The 22,322-nt window shown below is 41.9% G+C and overlaps 1 protein-coding gene and 1 non-coding gene across 2 annotated transcripts in view; both read right to left on the reverse strand.

Annotated features, from left to right (window-relative positions):
* Positions 1-8,293: 8,293 nt before the first annotated feature.
* TRNAG-UCC (transfer RNA glycine (anticodon UCC)) lies at positions 8,294-8,365 on the reverse strand. Its single transcript has one exon. It is a non-coding gene; the product is annotated as a tRNA-Gly (tRNA).
* A 9,357-nt stretch (positions 8,366-17,722) lies between these two features.
* Positions 17,723-22,322, reverse strand: part of LOC114249836 (facilitated trehalose transporter Tret1) — a 127,695-nt gene continuing 123,095 nt past the window's right edge. The window contains exon 5 of the mRNA XM_089739047.1: positions 17,723-20,031. Within this exon, the coding sequence (XP_089595173.1) occupies positions 19,000-20,031 (1,032 nt within the window). The 3' untranslated portion in view covers positions 17,723-18,999. The remainder of the gene's footprint in view (positions 20,032-22,322) is intronic.

Genomic DNA, 22,322 nt, shown 5'->3' on the forward strand with positions numbered 1-22,322 from the left:
ATGAATAAAATAATTAAACTATCTATCTATATATATATATAAAAATGAACCGATTTGGCTAATTTTGGTCTTGAATTATTTGTGGAAGTCCAGAGAAGGTTTAAAAGGTAGATAAATATGAAAATGCTCGGAAATAAATAAAAATAACAATTTTGTTTTTCCTTTGATATGTCTCCCGTCGGAAGGATTCCTTTTGTTTGTTTTAAATTTATTTTATACAAAACTTTAGGTCTTTTATTTATCGATTGCGGCACTAAGAAGTATGCCGGGTCAGCTAGTAATAAAAATTTTTGGTTATTGTTTTCTTTTCAAAATTATCATGGGGGCTTTAATATGAAAGATGCTAAAAAGAAGCGATTTCGTTTTTTTCTGTTCTTAGTCATGGGATAATATCAACTTACACAAAAATATTTTAGGATAATAATTAAAAAAGTTCCCCGACCGCTGGTCTAGAGTTATAATAATTGATTTACACACAAAACATATAGACGCGACTCAGACCGTTTTTTTTTTAAATAAACAACACAGACTCAGGTGCGTGCCGTGGCCTTATTAAAACGGCACCCATCTGCTCGGGAATATTACTCGTTGCGTATAAATTGGCTACAAGAACCGTATTAGATTGCAAAGTTTGAGGCCAAGGCGTTGCCGCGTTGCTACAAAAATGGTTTTTAAATGTAACCACATTTACAGCTGTGTCTAAATACGAAAGTCAATATATATGTTTTGGTTTTAGACAATAATTTACGACACCCCATTATTTGTTTTACTGTGTGACAAGGCAATAGAAAGGCTTTAGGCAAGAGGTAGACCTAAGAAAAAATTGGTGGATTGCGTGATGGATATATGTAAGAGGGGAATGAGCGAAGTAATGGTATATGATAGAGGAATATGGAAGGAGAAATGTTGCGCCAACCCCAGGTGAGTGTGTGGATGGAGAAAACATGTTGCGCCGACCCCAGATGACTGGGAGAAGAGCAGGAGAATGATGACGATGATGATGATGACTATCTATAAGTGGTTTTACTGGATTTTTGTATGAAGATGAATGAAAAAAAACGATAATTATAATAAAACAATGATATAGGAAATAGCGAGGTGTTAATTATAAAATTAGTTAAATTAATGTTTTGGGCTCACTTCATTACAAATTAACTCCCAACTGGTGGGGTATTCCACCATTAAAAGCGCTAGCAAAGCTTGACGCGTCGCGGCAGATATATGCACGATGAGTAGTAGAACAAATATATAAAATGATCATAGGTGAATTGGAGCGTAAAAGCTTTCATTCAATATCTATATATTAATACGTGAAGCAAAAACTTTGTATCCCTTTTTACGAAAATTGCGCGTACGGAGGAGTATGAAATTTTCCACACTTATAGAGAATATAGAGAAGAAATGCACAATGCTAATATTTTTTTTAAATAATTCATAAAAGATACATTAAATCAATAAAGAAAACATTACACACACTACATACCATGTATTTGACGCACACACGCATGCATACTATTTATTGTCAAACTTTGTTCTTGACGTCTGTTGTCAAATTGAGAATAGATTAAATATTGTTTGTCTTTGTTAATATTTTTTATAGTGTAGTCTTGGCGAAATTTGTGATTATAGAAGTATAAAATACAATCATAATAGTGTACAAACTTACAATTCCAATTAGTTATAGTCGAATTTCGACTACTGCGGGACCTCTAGTAATGATAATTAAGCTATTTAATGCAAATACCACATCATACGCAAATAAAGCTATCTAATAAAAGGTAGTTTTTAAATCTTTACAAGTTAGTCTATCTTGTTATGTCTATTTTGGCTGGGTGGACGAGCTCACTGCCCACCTGGTGTTAAGTGGTTACTGGAGCCCATAGACATCCACAACGTAAATGCGCCACCCACCTTGAGATATAAGTTCTAAGGTCTCAAGTAAGTTACAACGGCTGAAGTAGAAATAGGAGAAAGAAGAGATAGGCAAGAAACAGGCAGGGTGGTGGTACCCACCCGCGCGGACTCACAAGAGGACGTACCACCAGTAATTACGTAAATTATAATTTTGCGGGTTTGATTTTTATTACACGATGTTTTTCCTTCACCGTGGAAGTCAATCGTAAACATTTAATTTTTTAAGTACGTATTTCATTAGAAAAGTTGGTACCCGCCTGCGGGATTCGAACACCGGTGCATCGCTCGATACGAAAGCACCGGACGTCTTATCCTTTAGGCCACGACGACTTTCAGAAATGAGAATATCATCAAATTAGATGAAGTCAATTAAATGTGGATTATTAAGGATAATCCAAAATCTACGGGTAGGATCTTGTTAAAATTCATACTGGATCGATTAGAAGCATAAGTTCTAAGAATCATGAAAATCATCTCACATAGAAAAATATTCAGATGACAAATTAAAAAAAAAAACTGTCGAATAGAGAACCTCCTCCTTTTCTGAAGCAGATTAAAAATTATCTTCATTAGTAACATCTACTTGGTGTTAAGTAGATACTGAAGCCCATTACTGGTGGTAGGATGTAAGTCTGCACGGGTAGGTACCACCATCCTGTCATTGTTACCGCGACCAGTCATACATATACAGTCTAAACAGCGGACAGCCATCACGCATACAATTGAGATTTCGACCTCAGGCCTCAAGAGGAGTCCACATTGAGACATGAGGTTTACAAAGTTAGAACATACGCTCCTGATAGCGATGGCACGAATACGCCGCGGCCGAAATAGGCACGTGCCACTAAATTATGGGGGAATTAAGAGCGAATGAGGATGTTAGCAATTTTGGAAAAGTTAATTAAGGAATAAGTAATTGGTTCATATATTACATAAATACGTAATTAGTGACATTCTAAAAACGTTTCAGTACATTAAGTTTAAATATTGCTTATTGGAGAAAAGTGCTCATAAAAAAAGTGCTTTTCTCAGTGGGTCGTAATTCCGATCCGGTGGTAGATTCTGCGAAGCACGGCTCTTGCTAGGACTAGTGTTAGAAAAATACTCTCAGTTAGAGCCTGTTAGCTGACCTACTCGTCAGGGCGTAGCTGAGATAGCTTCAAAGGCTACCAGATAATAGCAAGGGTAAAAAAATAACAGAATTTTCACTTTAAAATAAAAGGCTATTTAAAAAAAAAAGGTGAAAATTCTGTAGGTACGGTTTGGGCTGTTATACGTTAATTCTTAAAAGAGCCGCCATCCTGTGTGACCAGGATGAATCCGCAAGGATGAGATTTTAGTATATAGAATTTTTTTTAAATACGACATCCCCGTGTGATGTAAGTTTGTTTACTACATTAGAGGCATTTAAAATCTCTGTATATCTCGAATTAAAGTAATGTCATGTAACATATTTAGTTAGATAACCTTAATTACGTGATGTATTGAATCTATGGGACGTTTATCTGTACAAGAAAAACTTAAGACTTACGTGGAAACATATAGTGTAGTTTTTCGATGATTTTCTATCACATCCTCAGTATGCACATTCGATTACCGATTTAACTTGCAACACTTAAATAAAAACAAAACATTATGCCTTTATTTCGGATTTTGAAATACGTAATGCCATATTTCTTTTTCGATTTTTAGGTTTTTTTTTTTTTTTTTTGCTTAAATTCCAGGGTTAGCGTTTGTCACCCCCGCGACGTCCGTATAGCGGCGCAGTGCCGCCACGACTGAACCCAGCCTACCCAGCCCCCTTGTGGGGTAGGTTACCTATACTTGTGTGTTTACATCTTAAATGGGGTGTGCACAGATTAGTGCTGGCAACAGATACCGCGGCCGAATGCGAATCCGATTGGTAGTACTGCCTGGAATACCACAATACTGTGTGCTTAATGCGAGTTTTTTAACGTTGTCGATCCCGCATAAGTTAACTCAGATTTGTATGCAGATGGAACAGCGCCCCAAGCGGCAAACGTTCCCACTCCGTACAAATTTGAATTAGTTCTTACGTTATCGAGAACGTTAAAAAGCTCGTACTAAGCCCACTGATGTGAAAAGATTGTACTACATGCTTAGGTACAAACATTAATCTTAATTCCGAAACAGGTGGTAGGAAGTCTTCGCAGTCAGTATTCATTCGTGATTCGTGAAGCAGCTACTTTTGAGTTGTTAGGTCTCCTTCGGAGGCGCTTGGGCAGCTGTTAGCAAGTCCCATCCCTCTTGACTGAGCCTTTAGGTTTTTTTTCCCTACCTATGCTCATAGCCTTGAGAGGCTATATCAGCGTTACTCTAGTGTGTAGGTGAGCTCTCGGGGCTCTCAAATCGGGAGTGTTGCTAACGCTGGCCCTAGCAAGAGCAGTGCTTCGCAGAATCTACCACCGGATCGGAAACGCGACCCACTGAGAAGAAGATCTTTACTCTTCTTAGTTTCTCGCCAGGTTAAGTGACTCACCGAAAGTTAAGCTAGAGCTCGATGAGTCGCTATGACAATTTATACACGCGATCCACAGATTTTGGTTTTTTTTTATTGCTTAGATGGGTGGACGAGCTCACAGCCCACCTGGTGTTCAGTGGTTACTGAAGCCCATAGACATGTACAGGGTGGCCCATAAGTCCTTTGATATGAAAAAAAATTATTAAAATAAAACTAATTACATTATGAATTAAATTTTTATTTACATAAAAAGCTTAAAAAACGGGAATTATTTTTTGAAAATAACATCTCCTAAATGTAATCCGTTGCGATCACGGCACTCTTGCAAACGACGTCTAAAATTGTCGATGACTGCGCGGCACGTCACTGCTGAAATGCTTGTCATTTCTCTGCGGATGTTTTCTTTTAGGGCCTCAATTGACCGCGGGTTTGTGTCGTATACTTTAGCCTTAAGGTAGCCCCACAAAAAAAAATCCATCGGGGTCAGATCTGGACTACGTGGAGGCCAGGAAATGTCTCCTCTCTTAGAGATAACTTTGCCAGGAAAAAGTTGACGGATAACGGGCATAGCAGTGTTAGAGGTGTGAGAAGTGGCCCCATCCTGTTGAAACCACGTCCTGGCATTAAAGCCTGAAAAGTTTTGCAATTCTGGTATGAAAAACTCTTCGATCATAGCCACATATCGCTCCGACGTAACAGTAACTGCGCGCCCTCTGCCATCCTCAAAGGAGTAAGGCCCTAGGATACCATGGGCTGACATAGCGGCCCAAACAGTCACTTTCGGACTATGTAAGGGCTTCTGATGCTTAAGTTTTGGATTGATGGGGCTCCAATAGCGGCAATTTTGTTTACTAACATGCCCGTTAAGATGGAAATGAGCCTCGTCAGAGAACATTATGTTATTGAAGGAAGTAAACCGATTCAACATTTCATTCGCATAATTTTGTCTTTGAATACCGTCAGTTTCCTTTAATTCTTGAACCAACTGAATTTTGTAAGGGTGCATATGTAAATCTTTCTTCAAAATCCGTTGTAACGATGTCCTGGATACGTTTAATGCTCTGGCGCGCTTACGAGTTGACTGTGTCGGATTTTCGCGAATAGACTGTGTCTATGTTTTGTTCCGTACGTGACGTCCTTGGGCGACCCAACCGCGGTTTATCTAACGTCGAACCGGTCTCCTCGAACTTAGCAACCCAGTTCTTAATCGTTTGAAGAGTTGGAGTGTCGTCAAAGTTGTGTAAACCTTTGTGTTCTCGAAATTTACGCCGCGCAACGGTTGCCGAATTGTCGTTTTTATAAAACTCGCGCACACAAAACGCACGGTCCGCTCCGGTAAAACGCTCCATCGCGACTAAATTCCCAGAAACCGAAGTTACTCCCCCCGCTTCCCCTGCACCGCTCACGCGCGCCCTGTTCGTTTTATTCAAATTTTACTTTTCAAAGGACTTATGGGCCACCCTTACAACGAAAATGCGCCACCCACCTTGAGATATAAGTTCTAAGACCTTAGTATAGTTACAACGGCTGCCCCCCCCCCCCCAACCGAAACGCATTACTGCTTCACGGCATAAATAGGCGGGGTGGTGGTACCCACCCGTGCGGACTCACAAGAGGTCCTACCACCATAGTAATAAACACCGAACTGGTTTCCGAATACTTTGAGGAAGCGTTGTTTGTTTGTTAAACCTTACACTCGGTTTCAATCGCTGAATGTGTTGCCATCGCTCCGGTACCAGTTTTCATATTTGGCAACTTCATTTGCCGATGCAATCTATGCGATGTTAACGTTAGAATACCGTTTCTCTACACTTTCACATTACATTTCGGTATTCAGCGGCTTGGCTCTGCCCCTGGCATTGCTGAAGTCCATGGGCGACGGTAACCACTCACCATCAGGTGGGCCGTATGCTCGTCTGCCTACAAGGGCAATAAAAAAAAGAAGGAAAGCACTTTACACTAGGACAAATCGTAATCCCTCCCCGGGCTGAGCGTAATTTGTTACGCCGACGACACGTTGGTCGTGGCTCCGGGGAGGGACTACCGGGAGTCTGCCCGTCTGGCGTGCGCAGGCGTGGCACACGTCGTCACTAGGATCCGACGGTTGGGGCTCGAGGTGGCGCTCGACAAAACCCAGGCCCTGTTATTTCACGGGCCGGGACGAGCGCCACCTCTGGGTGCCCACCTCGTGATCGGAGGCGTCCGCGTCGGGGTCGGGGTGACCGGTCTTCGGTACCTCGGCCTCGAACTGGACGGTCGGTGGAACTTCCGCGCTCACTTTGAGAAGTTGGGCCCTCGACTGATGGCGACGGCCGGCTCTTTGAGCCGGCTGCTTCCAAACGTCGGGGGTCCCGATCAGGTGGCGCGCCGCCTCTACATGGGGGTGGTGCGGTCGATGGCACTATACGGCGCGCCCGTATGGTGCCACGCCCTGACCCGCCAGAACGTCGCCGCGCTGCGACGTCCGCAGCGCGCGATCGCGGTCAGGGCGATCCGAGGATACCGCACCGTCTCCTTCGAGGCGGCGTGCTTGCTCGCCGGGGCGCCACCCTGGGACCTGGAGGCGGAGGCGCTCGCTGCCGATTACCGGTGGCGTAGCGACCTCCGCTCTAGGGGGGAAGGGCGCCCCGGCGAAGGAGTAGTTCGAGCGCGGAGGCTCCAATCTCGGCGGTCCGTGCTGGAGGCGTGGTCTCGCCGCTTGGCGGACCCGTCGGCCGGCCTCCGAACCGTCGAGGCGGTCCGCCCGGTTCTCGCGGACTGGGTGGGCCGCGACCGCGGATGCCTCACCTTCCGGCTAACGCAGATGCTTACCGGCCATGGTTGTTTTGGCCGGTACTTGCACAAGATAGCCGGAAGGGAACCGACGGCGCAGTGCCACCACTGCGCGGACCGCGACGAGGAAGATACAGCGGAACACACGCTGGCGCGTTGCTCTGGATTTGACGAGCAGCGCGCCGCCCTCGTCGCGGTCATTGGAGAGGACCTCTCGCTGCCGCGCGTCGTGGCTACGATGCTCGGCAGCGACGCGTCCTGGAAGGCGATGCTCGACTTCTGCGAGTCCACCATCTCGCAGAAGGAGGCGGCGGAGCGAGAGAGGGAGAGCTCTTCCCTTTCCGCACCGATCCGTCGCCGTCGAGCCGGGGGCCGGAGGCGGGAATACGCCCGTACGTCCCGGCCCCTGTAGGTGGCGGCCTCCCCCCGGTGAAGGTCAAGGGGCGACCTGAGGGGGTGAGGCCGCGCGGCGCGCTACCAGCACTCTAGCGCGCTGCCGTGGAGTGAATAGAGCGACCGGTCGACGGTGTATCGCGTCCCGACCCGGCAGGCTGGTTCTGGTCCAGCGGGGTATTCCGGGACACCAGCGGCACCGTCTGGGCGGCCCGACGGGCTGCCGTACCGAGACGGCCGACGTTTCAGAGCCTTCGATTCGCCTCGAAGGCTCCGTCGGCTGGGCGTCCTTGGGGTGAGCCGCGCCGTCTGGTTGTAGTGTTGACCGCGGTAGCCCCCCTACCTCATCCGGGTTCTGACCTCGGAGGGGATCGGACGTCGGGTGTAAGAGTGCAGAGGAGTCGTTTAGTGGGTGGGCTCTAAAATCCTTGGGCCCGCGGTCTGCTCACAACACCATGCAGATCGTTGAGTCTCACATACCCCGCGCGCCCCTTTTGCGCGGGGACCTCGTAGGAGGTTCGGCCCTCTACCCGAAAAAAAAAAAAAAAAAAAAAAAAAAAAGGACAAATCGTAATAGTGCCAGTCAGAGCTAACACTATATGAAGCTACTTGCAGTTAAAAATAAATTTCTGTTCTTTCTGTTCTGTTTCTAGTTCTTTTTCTTTAACAAATATCAGTTACTGAAAAAAAAAGTCAATTATATTTTATTAATCACAAAAGTAAAAAAAGATGTGCGTTGGCCGGGAATCGAACCCGGATCAACTGCTTGGAAGGCAACTATGCTGACCATTACACCACCAACGCCTGTTTGATGTGCACATAAGAAGAACATAGAACAAGAAGAAGCACATAGAAGTGAAAAGCTTGAGATAATGAGAAAAAATTTCGGGAAAAGGATAATTGTAGGTTTTAGTAATGATATAGATAATGATCATAGCGTTACAAAGTGTAATAATTATTTTACATTTTATTCGTATATATTACGTATTATAGATTTACTCCGAATGTATTAAGTATGAATATTAGGTACGGAGCAGAGCACAAAGAGAACCAAGAATAAAATAAAAGGAATAAAAAAAATGAGAAGCTGTATAAACACACACACACACTCACACACACTCACACACACACAAACGTTCACATACACACTTTCAAAGACTTACAAAATAAATTATAAGGCTACTTTCCATTTGTATTTGTTCTATACCTATAAGAGAGAAATAAATAAATTATTATTAATTTATGTGTCTGTCTCTTTTACTGTCGCTTTTTCGTTTCATCGAATTTGGAATCACAACGATGCTACGATGCTACGATATGATATATATGAATACGGTATATATATATATAAATATCGAAAAGATTCGGTAAAAAACGCACATTCGGCCCCGCAAGCCGAAAGACGGAAACCTCTGAATCCAGCCTAATCTGTGCCGCGTTAGTTGCTCCGACTGTATACAAAATATAATCCTGCCCGCGACGGTTGTTATGCTTGTCAATTTAGTTACAATTCATTACCAAGCCTCGTGGTGGTAATGTCGTTGCGACTTGGCCTCAAGCTACGGTCTAGAACTTTAATTTTTTTATTGCTTAGGTGGATGAGGTCTCGTCCCACCTGGTGTTAAGTGGTTACCGGAGCCCATAGAGATCTACAACGTATATGCCGCCACCCATCTTGAGATATGAGTTCAAAGGTATAGCTACAGCGGCTGCCCCGAATCAACCGAACCGCATTACTGCTTCACGGCAGATATACGCAGGGTGGTGGTGGTGGTGGTGGTGATAGCATTCCATATGATTATACATATTTTATATACATTACTCTTATAAACATAATTGTATTTAAATAAAATATCGGGGACAGTCTTAATGCTTATTCACATTTCTCCGGGCTGATACCGGCCGGTAATAAAAATAAAGAGCTCTTAGGTGTCAGTTTTTACAGTACGACTGCACCGCCCTTCAAACCGAAACGCATTACTGCTTCACGGCAGAAATAGGCGGGGTGGTGTTACCTACCCGTTCGGACTCACAAGACGTCCTACCACCAGTATTTACGAAAATTATAATTTTGGGTTTGATTTTGATTACACGATGTTATTCCTTCACCGTGTAAGTCAATCGTGAGCATTTGTTGAGTATGTATTTCATTAGAAAAATTGGTACCCGCCTGAGATTCGAACATCGGCACCGGACGTCTTATCCTTTAGGCCACGATGACTTTAAAACTGCTCTTGCTAGGGCTGATGCTAGTAAATTCTTTCAGGTTTATCGCCGTGAGCTCTCCACCAGTCACGGAGAAGCCAGAATAGCCCCTCGACAGTACCAGTAGATTGGCAAATTTCTAAGTTTTTTTTTATTGCTTAGATAGGTAGACGAGCTCACAGCCCACCTGGTGTTAAGTGGTTACTGGAGCACATAGACATCTACAACGTAAGTGCGCCACTCACCTTGAGATATAAGTTCTAAGATCTCAGTATAGTTACAACGACTGCCCCGCTCTTCAAACCGAAACGCTGCTTCACGGCAGAAATACGCCAGGTGGTGGTACCTACCCGCGCGGACTCACAAGAGGTCCTACCACCAGTAACGAGTCTGCTGCCTCATTAACATGGACTCGTCTAATGTAGCTTTAGCGGCGATTAGAGCATACGTTACTCTTGTCTCGCATACCCTTAGTGTTTTATTCAGGCTAAGACAGGATTAGCTGTGAATGTGTCAAATGAACGTGTGGACTAAGCGAAACGTCCCACTGCCATCTCTATACATACTATACAGGATGTTCAAAACAAACCTTTTAATTTCTGTGGCCGAGCTAGCCCGTAGGACACTTGATAACGCTGGGAGGTCACAAAGTGATTGTCACCGTCCACCTTGAGACGTGAGGCAGGAGTATCTGTATGATATGAGTCCGCGCGGGTAGGTACCACCACCTTGCCTATTTCTGCCGTGAAGCAGTAATGCGTTTCGGTTTGAAGGGCGGGGCAGCCGTTGTGACTATACTGAGATCTTAGAACTTATATCTCAAGGTGGGTGGTGCATTTGCGTTGTGGATGTCTATGGCCTCCAGTAACCACTTAACACCAGGTGGGCTGTAAGCTCGTTCACCCATCTAAGCAATAAAAAATATAAATATATAACAGGTCTCCCGTCCAGACCAGAACGTATGCTTCGCAGCAGAAATTGGTAAGACGGTGTTACCCATCGTTGACTCAATGATGAATTACTGCTACTAGAGTTGAGTTGAAGAAATCTAGATGAATCTGTGGTCCTGGATCTTCTGTAGAGATACTTTTATCACTGCAGGATTCCTTAGAGTTTTATTATTATTGTTAAATAAATAGAAAGTACATTTATTTCGCGTTTTTGACACTTGACTAACGAAACTTTTTTGGTGTAGTACAAACATCGTCCGAGAGATGGCGCTGTTCTCTCTGTTAATAATTTATACACAACCTCTAAAATTATATATAAAATGGGAATCCCATCCCAACAACGGCGATCCCACAGCGTGTTTAAATTCTAAGAAAACAAAGTGATTTTTTGAAAAATATAAAAAAAAATGTCATTACAACGCCCTGTATAAGTAAACCTCAGGCTTAGTGATTTCGGCGGCGACAAGCTGTCCAAACTGTTTATTTCGTTACACGCGGCCCGAGTTTTGTTTCAGACGTTCCATTAAGCTGAATTTCACATCATATGTTCGTAGTTTTGGAGCAAATATTTGCTCAAATGCATGTTACGTGTAGCTTATCCTTTTTAATAGTGTCCTAATGGTTGCAGTCAGCCAGAGATCAAATCCGGCAAGACGTACCGTTTTAGTTTCGATTACCTTATCATAGATAATACTCATAATAGGGGGAAAAACTCTTTACAAATTTTCACCACGGCGGTGCGCTGGTTCAATATTTTTGAAGGAAGCTTTTGCGGGGGCGAGTATCGTACAAAAAGAGGGACATGCCGAGACTAGGTTATGAGGAGTAGACGTACCTGCCAACCCGTCGCTAGCTTCTTCTAGGCTGTAGAATTCAACGTCACTGCTGGACGACCCGTAATGGCGGCGACTTGACACGGCACCCTTCTAAATTATTTGTCCATATAACTGGTATACCACTCGCGCAACGACGAATATGATCGTCAGTAAGAGTTCGTAATTTAATATTATAGAAAATTAATAAGAGTCCATAAAAATAAAACAAGCGGCGTGTGCGTGTACAACGCGTGCGCTGCGGTCGGCGATAGTCTTGTTTTTTTATTTTTTGACTTTTGCTTTTATATTTTTTTTATTTTATAGCTGGCCATGCGATAGGTTTTATCTCTACTCTCATTAAAAAAGAACCACATAAGTTATAGATAAGTAACTCAAGCACTCAACAAAAATGCTTACGGGTGTCGGCCACTAGGTGGCTTCGCTTCGATTAGTTTCTCATTGCTCGTGTAGATGGCAGTAACATATTACCTACCCTAATTTTATTTTTAATGAAGGTTTTTTAAATATTTCAGAAACTACTAATTGATAAAATTTAATCAATTTCTCTATAAGAAATAAAGACTTGAATGATTTATTGATTTTTTATTTTCTGTGTTTAGTTACTCAACAATTAAATGCCTTAACTTTAACAATATATAAGTTTAGGGGCATCCGCTACAAGATGTCGCTAGTTTCCATAACAAAAAAATATTTGTCTTAAACTATCGCAGTTTCAGGGACATGTACCTTACTAATTTCTACCACAAATCAGCAATACTTCTCGGTTTTTAGACAAATGGGACTTCGAAACTCGAACACTACCCCACCTATTTCTGCCGTGAAGCAGTAATGCGTTTCGGTTTGAAGGGCGGGGCAGCCGTTGTAACTATACTGAGGACCTTAAAGCTTATGTCTCAAGGTGGGTGGCACATTTACGTTGTAGATGTCTATGGGCTCCAGTAGCCACTTTTTTTTTCTTTATTTCCCTTGTAGGCAGACGAGCATACGGCCCACCTGATGGTTACCGTCGCCCATGGACTTCAGCAATGCCAGGGGCAGAGCCAAGCCGCTGCCTACCGCTTAATACTCTCCACAAGTCTCTTTTAAAGAAGGACATGTCATAGCGCTCGGGAAACATCGTGGAGGGGAGCTCGTTCCATAGCCGGATGGTACGTGGCAACACCAGGTGGGCTGTGAGCTCGTCCACCCATCTAAGAAAAAGAAAGAAAAAAAAACAAGCATTCCAGTGCCTCTGTACATCTAGAAGCTATTAAAAGCTGAATTAAATGAAGAGCTGCAGATCTGGTGGTTGCCACACCTGTACCACGTCTCGTTCGTGAGTATTCGTCGTCGATAATATTTGAAGTCGTCGTGGCCTAAGGAATAAGACGTCCGGTACATTCGTATCTAGCGATGCACCGGTGTTCGAATCCCGCAGGCGGATACCAATTTTTGTAATGAAATACGTACTCAACAAATGTTCACGATTGACTTCCACGGTGAAGGAATAACATCGTGTAATAAAAATCAAACCCGCAAAATTATAATTTGCGTAATTACTGGTGGTAGGACCTCTTGTGAGTCCACGTGGGTAGGTGCCACCGCCCTGCCTATTTCTGCCGCGAAGCACTAATGTGTTTCGGATTGAAGGGTGAGGCAGATGTTGTAACTATACTTGAGACCTTAGAGCTTATATCTCAAGGTGGGTGGCGCATTTACGTTGTAGATGTCTATGGGCTCCAGTAACCACTTAACACCAGGTGAGATGTGAGCTCGTCCACACATCTAGGCAATAAAAAAAATAATAAATAAAACTTAACAAAGTTGCCCGTCTACTTAATAAAAAAGCCAACATCAAATTGCTCAAAGTGCCCGTATGAATTGAAATTAATCGTAATGCATACGAAAACAGACAGACGATAACTGAATGAAGATTTACGATTAACCATAAATCATTTTATAATTAAGCTTAATATTGAACACGGAAATAGCCCTTGAAGGTAATGGAGGAACACTTCGGAGTGAAGAGTTTCGAGGGTCAATGAACTTTTTAGATCAGACGATCCTAATGGTGAAGTTATATTGTAATTACAAATTTTACATATTATGTTGTGTTTTCTTCGGTATTAGCAAGTTGTAGTCACAATTATAAATAACTAGCTGACCCGGCAGACTTCGTAGTGCCTCAATCGATAAATAAAACACCTAAATTTTTGTATAAAATAAACATAAAACAAACAAAAGGAATCCGTCCCCCACACATCAAAGGAAAAACAAAATTGTTATTTTTATTTAATTCCGAGCATTTTCATATTTATTTACATTTTGAACCTTCTCTGGACTTCCACAGATCATTCAAGACCAAAATTAGCCAAATCGGTCCAGCCGTTCTCGAGTTTTAGCGAGACTAACGAACAGCAATTAATTTTTATATATATAGATTAATAGGCTTTTATTAGCTTCAGACGTTTGTATGTTAGTATGTAACGGAATCTTTGAGCGTGCTTTTGACCCCCTTCAAAATGTCGGCTTAACTCGAAATTCGGTATTTTACAATAAAATGATTTTTTCTTACACTATTTTTACTTCGATTTTCTATAAAAGCGTATTATGCTAGTTTTTTTAAACTATAATTTATTTCATAAGTCATTTTAAAACAAATCTGAAAATCACTTGCAGCTTAGAATAGCAAAACTGCGTATTCATTTTGCTTTGAGATTTAATCAGGCGCTGAATATTTTATGTTCTAGAATCTACGAAAAAATATTTAAAAAGTGAAATTTGTCTCGATAAAGTTTCAAACATTACTTATTTATTCTGTTCGTGAAAAGTAATTGATGTATGTTTTTTAAATAATTATTTAGAAATGTAATTGATCTATTTTTTTGAATAACTATTTAAAAAAAAAAAAAAATTTACAATGAAATGAATCGTGCATCTACGTGTTATTAATATAATTGGTGAGAAGTGCTTGTTGGGATTAATGCTGTTGATGTCCATGGGCTCTGGTAACCATCAGGCGGGCCGTGAACTCGGAGTGTTTACGCAAATTACATTTTTTTGCGGGTTTAATTTTTAGTACACGATAATATGATCCTTTATCGTAGAAGTCGACAGTGCGTTTCCAGCGTGCGTATTTTTTTTCACGTACCATCCGGCTATGGAATGGCTCCCCTCCACGGTGTTACCCGAGCGCTATGGCATGTCCTTCTTCAAACGAGGCTTGTGGAGAGTATTAAGCGGTAGGCAGCGGCTTGGCTCTGCCCCTGGCATTGCTAAAGTCCATGTGCGACGGTAACCACTCACCATCAGGTGGGCCGCATGCTCGTCTGCCTACAAGGGCAATAAAAAAAATTAAAAAAGTCATTTCTGAACACATGTTAAGTACGTGTTTGTCTAGAAAAATTTTTTTTACCTGCCAGCGGGATTCGAACGCCGGCACTCTCACATCGCTCGACACGAGTACCGAACGCCTTAACTTTTGGGGCGCTATTTTTCGACTTTTGTAATCTAGTTGAGTTTGTCCAAATGTCAAAGCAGATAGAGTTTAAATTTTATTGAAATCACTTCAAGCCACAACGCATGATGCGTCACGCAGTCATAGATAGCATCGTGGTACCCACGTGGCCATGTTGTTTTATGAATTGTGTTGATTTTATAAATTTAGTGTTTTTTATTAAACGCCTGTCTACCACCGGTCTGCAACCCATAATGCGCTACTTTGGCCACGTTGCCCGCAGAGGTGTGGATAGCTTGGAACGTCTGATGGTCACTGGAAAAGTAAAAGGAAAACGTCCTAGAGGCCGGTGCCCCAAAAGTTGGTCCAACAAGATCTCCGAGCAAACCAGCGGACCACTTAGCGCTGCACCACACTAGGCAACTGATCGGAGCCAATGGAGGCAGGCAGTCGACAAGCTGAAACGGAGTCACGATCCTCAGCAATGAGGGAGCGATGGAGAAGAAGAAGTGTTTTTCATGTGTGTAATAACGGTGGTTTGTTGCCTAGTTGAGCATCTGTGAATGTGCACGTGGGAAAATAAAACAAATCCATTAGATAAGCTTCTCGGGTTCTTCCAAAAATGTCCACTGAAAAAGTCTCAGCAAAATAATCAACATTATACTGGGACTATATTCCATATTATCTCATCTTGTTTAATTTCTTACTGGTGGTAGGACCTCTTGTGAGTCCGCGCGGGTAGGTAGGTACCACAACCCCGCCTATTTCTGTGGGTGGCGCATTTGCGTTGTAGATGTCTATGGGCTCCAGTAACCACTTAACAACAGGTGGGCTATGAACTCGTTCACGCATCTAAGCAATAAAAAATAAAATAAAAAATATCAGTAATTAAAGCTCAAAGTTTTCGTTTCTGCCGACAATCGAGAGCATTTAATGTACAACGCTTCATTTCTATTTTGTAGTTAAGCCAGTCCAGCCATCTAAGCAATAAAAAAAATATCATCCCAATTAATTAAAGTTTTCAATTAATCAACTTCATTTCGTTATTCATGGCGCTTCAAGTACATACATTTTTCATATTAAACTTGTAAGAAAAAAATACACCGCTTGGCTTAAAGGTATTGTTACCGGGACACAAAAAAAAACATATAGTTTAAACTCGCGCTTTTTTCTTCTCTTTTTTTTTAGATGGTACCTTTTTACATTCTTCAGGGCTACGAGCGACTAAGATAGACAGACGGACGAGCGTCCTGTCATAAAAGTAATTGTAATTACTAGTGGTCCCGCAGTAGTCGAAATTCGACTATAATTAATTGAAATTATAAGTTTCAACATTATTATGGTTCTATTGTTACAGATTTCGCCAAGACTACAGTATACACAAATACTCGTAATATTAAAGATAAACAATTTTAATCTATTCTCAATTTGACTACAGACTTTAAGAAATAACAAAAGTTTGACAATAAACAAAGAGTATATGTGTGTGTGTCAAATACATGGTAGTGTGTGTAATGTTTTCTTTATTGATTTAATGTATTTTTAATCCATAATTTGAAAAAAATATTACCATTGGGCGCTTCTTCTCTAGGTTCTCTATATGTGTGGAAAATTTCATACTCCTCCCTCCGCGCAATTTTCGTGAAAAAGGATACAAAGTTTTTGCTTCACGTATTAATATATAGATATAGATGCCTTCGATTCGATGATGAAAATACCATTCCATGTTATTTAGCCTTAGCTCCTGAAAGCGGTAGGCGGCGGCTTGGCTCTGCCCCTGGCATTGATGACGTCCATGAGCGACGGTAATTACTCACCATCAGGTGGGCCGTATGCTCGTCTGCGTATAGGGCAATAAAAAAAAATGACAGTCAAATAAAATCATTGTACTTTTGTATTCAATCTTTATTGAGACACTTAAATTCGATTTTTTTTTAAGTACAAAAAATTGTATAATTACAATGAAACGCAACACAATAGCATTACACATTGTATATGGCATTCGAAATATAATATTTTAACTAAATAAATAAACTATTAACAACAAAATTTCACGTATTTAATATAATAAATCTATTATTAACACTTTCATTCGCGAAGAAGGCACCGGCTAGCACCAAAGATTCGAAATAATTGTCGTAATAAAATCTATTTATGCATTATTTTTAACTTTATTAATTTATTCATTAATAACAACAATATATTTCACATTTCCTTCATAGACAAAATTAATTTTATTTATTTATTTACGTCCCTCTGACGTGAATACTGTGATTTGGACAATATTAAAGTAGACTTAAATGCATTTATTCAGCTTAGCGACACGAGTAAAGAATTTGAGACGACATGACAATATCATTGACGCACCGCGTAAAAGTTAACTCAAATTTGTATGGAGTTAGAACAGCGCCCCTAGCGGCAAACGCTGGGAAGCTGTTCCAACTCCATTCAAATTTGAGTTAACTTTTACGCTATCAAGAAGTTAAAAAACTCTCACTAAGCACAGAGAATATCGATAGTGTTAAGAAAAATCTCATGTGATTTATAAAAGCCTAGTTTTTTTTTTTCGAACATTTTCACCCGTACCTAATTCGTAACAGTATTCCTACAATATTTTATCTAAAATACGAATTATTAGTATAATATACAATCACAACAACTGATTTGAATCGTAACGTGTCGCATACTCGCATTTAACTAGCACAAGAGCGAGCAGGATAGAAAACTATATTTATAACTATAGCCGTCCCTGTCGAACGCAGTTACAAACGTCAAGCCAGACAGAGACGCCCGATCTTCAACCAAAATTAACACATTAACATGTGTGCTTAGTGCGAGTTTTTAACGTTGTCGATAGCGTAAAAGTTAAGTCAAATTTGTATGGAGTTAGAAAGTTTGCCTACGTTTGCCGCTAGAGGCGCTGTTCTAACTGCATACAAATTTCAGTTAACTTTTACGCTATCGAGAACGTTAAAAAACTCACACTAAACACACTGGACACATTCAACGTACTCTATGTTAGTCAAAACTTACATTTTTAAATTATTATTCAACAATAAAACAGATCTGTGAGTATTCGCAGTTATAGACGCAGACTTCGGGACTAGGGTTTAAGCTGCGACCAGACCAATTCCAGATCGACCTTTCGTCAGTCCGGACAGTAGAAAATAAGCTTTATATAATAATCAGTCAATATTATTTGTGTCGGGCTGGTAGACGAAAGTTATATTTACAAAATTCTTATGAAACTAATTAGTTGCCATATTAAAAACGGGCCTCATGATTTTAATGGGTTGGGACGAGTGAAAAACTGGCGGCGTGGTGCGAAGTGGTTACAAGACCCCATAGGCAGCACCACGTAAAAGCCGTCAACAATTTTAAGACATTGAAGCTTTAAGCGTATTGCAGTGTTGTCCCGCCCTTCAAAGCGAATGCTTTACAGTCGAGATAGGCAGGAATAGGCAGGGTTGTGGTACCAGCCCGTGCGGGCAATAAGACCGCCACCAGTAAATGCCAGCTGGCGATCGCAGTAAGTCGTCATAATACTCAGAGGATGCTTATATATACAGTTAGAGCTATGGTGGGATCTAGGCTGAACCTTTAAGTTTGACTTATGTAGAATAAAATAACCTATAAACTATTTTCAGAAGCTTCAACTCTACTAGGGTCAAGCGACTGAAGAGAAGTGTGACTGGTTGGACTTAATTAGCTACCTTTGATTCTTATAATCGAAAATTTGGACAAAATATCGGATCATACAAGCTACTAGCATTGAAAAAAAGAACAGAATCATCAAAATCTGAGGTGAAATAGATTAAAAAAATGTGATCGAATTGAGAACCACCTCCTTTTTGAGGTCGGTTAAAAGTCGTTCGCCAATCATCAGATTAAAGTATAACGGACTTCTTCGTGCTTCCACCGGAAGCTTGTGTCAAGGAACTTTGAAGGACTATAATACTTACAGTTTTAATACTGCGGGAATAAATCTCAGAAACTTCATCTCGGCTGTCACTATCGATTTATGCACAAAGACTCTACGTATTTCGGGTCCATCTCGTCTATTTCGCGGCCCTTCGTTTCCGGAACAAATAGCACCACGAACAGCAGACAGAGGACCGAGATACCTGCGTACATCCAGAACAGACCGTAGAGCCCTATTTGATCTTGGAAGTCTGCAGCGGTTTTAACATTCACGAATCCGCACAAATGACTGAAACTCGTCGCTAATGCGCTACCAGTACTCCTGTACTCCAGAGGGAACAGCTCCCCAATCAATAGAGACGAAATCGGACTGATGCCTAACGAAAAGGCTATGGTAAACGTCAGGACACAGAGCAAGGGGATCCAGTCGTATGATCCTGGTTCAGCGCTCGTTAAATCGGTCGTATTTCTTATGACTTCTTCGTAGTAAGCGTAAGAACCGAAGCCGGCCAAGGCTATGGACATCATCACCCCGCTTATCATGAGTAGCGGTAGTCTTCCGATGTTGTCGATCAGCATCCCCGACAAACAAGAAGCCAACAGCTGCGCAACGCTAGTGGCTATTGCCCCTCCATGAGGGTTCATAGATCTTAGAGTCTTCTTGAATATTTTGACTGCGTAGAAATTGAATAGGTTTGCTCCAGTGAATCTCTGGAAGAACATTAGGCCGCACGTGATGAGTACTGGTCTGGTCAGCCGCTTCGAGAGCAATACCTTGAATTTGCCCGTGTTCGTCCCATTTGACAGCTTACTGGCTAAGATGTTGGTCCTGATTGTGGCTAGTTCTTGGCGTACGTCCGCGTCTGGTCCACGGAGCCACTGCAGACTATCCTCAGCTTCAGTTTCCCTTCCTCTCAGCAGCAAGGAAGAAGGAGTTTCTGGTATGAAGAAGAGAGCAAAGAATAAGAGTATCGGGGCGGCGGCTACCATCAGAGCGAGTTGGTACCAGTTGAGGTACGCTCCCAAAGTGAATGATATTAGGATGCCGATCTGACTGAGAATCTTCAATACGGAACTGAGGCATCCTCTGATCTCGGGAACTGCTATTTCTGTGACGTATACCTGAAGACAAAGGAGAATAGTTTTAGATTAAACGGTTACTAAAGCAGTTGCCAGTTTACCAGCTAAGTTCCACTTCAGGCTACCACGAAAGATTGCCCTGTGATAAAAATAGGCAGAATGGTAGCATTAATATGTGTGAGCCCTCATTTACATCGGTACTCAAAACGTAAACAACTAACTATACTGAGACCTTAGAACTTATATCTTAAGCTAGGTGGCGCATTTACGTTGTAGATGTCTATGGGCTCCAGTAACCACTTAACACCAGTTGGGCTGTGAGCTCGTCCATCCATGTAAGCAATAAAAAAAAACAGTGGATACAGACAACAAACAAAAAATCTTCGGTTTTTATTTATAGTTACGTTCATAGCTAATTTTGTACTACCCGGATGTCTTAATTGATGATTATCAGTGAAATTAATTTCGCACTTGCGTCCAACAAATCGTACTGAGTTTCCGGCGTAAATCGTGCCAATTAAAATAGGCAATCGTGTATAATAGCCCTACGTTATTAATAACAACGCGTTATTTGAAAGATTTACTGGTGGTAGGACCTCTTGTGAGTCCGCGCGGGTAGGTACCACCACCCCACCTATTTCTGCGGTGAAGCAGTAATGCGTTTCGGTTTGAAGGGCGGGGCAGCCGTTGTAATTATACTGAGACCTTAGAACTTCTATCTCAAGGTGGGTGGCGCATTTACCTTGTAGATGTCTATGGGCTCCAGTAACCATTTAACATCAGGTGGGCTATGAGCTCGTCCACCCATCTAAGTTAAAAAGAAAAAGATTTGATGATTTTCTGGAAGCGTTCATGCTCAAGCAAAATCAAATACGAAGAACCTTATGGGAACGAATAATGCGTGAACTTTCGTCGAATCTCGGCAATGTAGACGTGCTTTTAAGCTTCTCAAGCACCGGTCACCGTCCTCGTCGAATTTTTTATTTTATTTTTAATTTCTTAGATGTGTGGACGTGCTCAAGCCCACCTGGTGTTAAGTGGTTAATGGAGCCCATAGACATCTACAACGTAAATGCGCCACACACCTTGAGATATAAGTTCTAAGGTCTCAGTATAGTTGCAACGGCTGCCCCACCCTTCAAACCGAAACGCATTACTGCTTCACGGCAGAAATAGGCGGGGCGGTGGTACCTACCCGCGCGGGCTCACAAGAGGTCCTATCACCAGTAATTACGCAAATTTTAATTTTGCGGCCTTACATTTTATTACACTATGTTATTCCTTCACCGTGGAAGTCAATCGTGAACAATTGCTAAGTACGTATTTCATTAGAAAAATTGGTACCCGCCTGGTATTCGAACACCGGTGCATCGCTCAACACGAATGCACCGGACGTCTTATCCTTTAGGCCACGACGACTTCAATTTTTTATGGATATTAAAAAAAAAATCAATATACTGCACTTTCTATTCTCTATAAGTGTGGGAAATTTCATACTCCTCCGTCCGCGCAAGTTTCGCAAATAGTGGTACAAACGGTTTTGCTTCACCTATCAATATATAGATCGTACACAGCGGTGTAACGAGCACCTACATTTTGTTGAACTAACAACAATGAAACAATAAGTGTCTACGTTTTTATTAACAATATACAAGACTGAAAATGTATACGAAAAACGCGTTTACGATTTACAAAATAAAAAAGCCTTTTGAAAGCGCTACGTTAAAATTATGGCTTCAACGCGGAAAGCTCTACTGAGAAACTTGTCACAGATTAAAAGGTAGATTGTCCGAAATAGGTACTACCGTCGTGGGTATTACTGCAAAAAGGCCAAAGTTATGTGCACTCTTGACAGAAACAGAAATACTTGAGACTTCGACTATTACTTCGTCGCGTTAGTGCGCTTGGTGAGAGTTCTTTAACGTTCTCGATCGCGTAAAAGTTAACTCAAATTTGTATGGAGTTGGAACAGCGCCCCTAGCGGCAAACGAAGGGAAGCTAGAGAGCAAGGAGTTAAAATACTCGCACTAATGATGTCTCAAGATGGGTTGTGGTCACATTAATGATGTCTGTGAACTTCGACAGCCGCTCATGGTGGAATAGATCTTTCACTTAAATGATAGTCACTTAAATACTACATTTAACAGGTAAGCTTACAAGTAGCCCGGTAACTATGTAAGTATACTTTTCTGTTGATTTGTTGGTAACTTACGAGATCCCCGCACCGGGGGAGGGGGTATGTGTTACTGCCAAGATGGTGACACCTAAACGAATCTCCTTGACTCTCGCACAAGCGTTACGCGTCAGAGACAGAAAATTATATTTGTAATGAT

Source organism: Bombyx mandarina, chromosome 28 (assembly GCF_030267445.1).
Source record: "Bombyx mandarina strain Sakado chromosome 28, ASM3026744v2".
Lineage (NCBI taxonomy): Eukaryota > Metazoa > Arthropoda > Insecta > Lepidoptera > Bombycidae > Bombyx > Bombyx mandarina.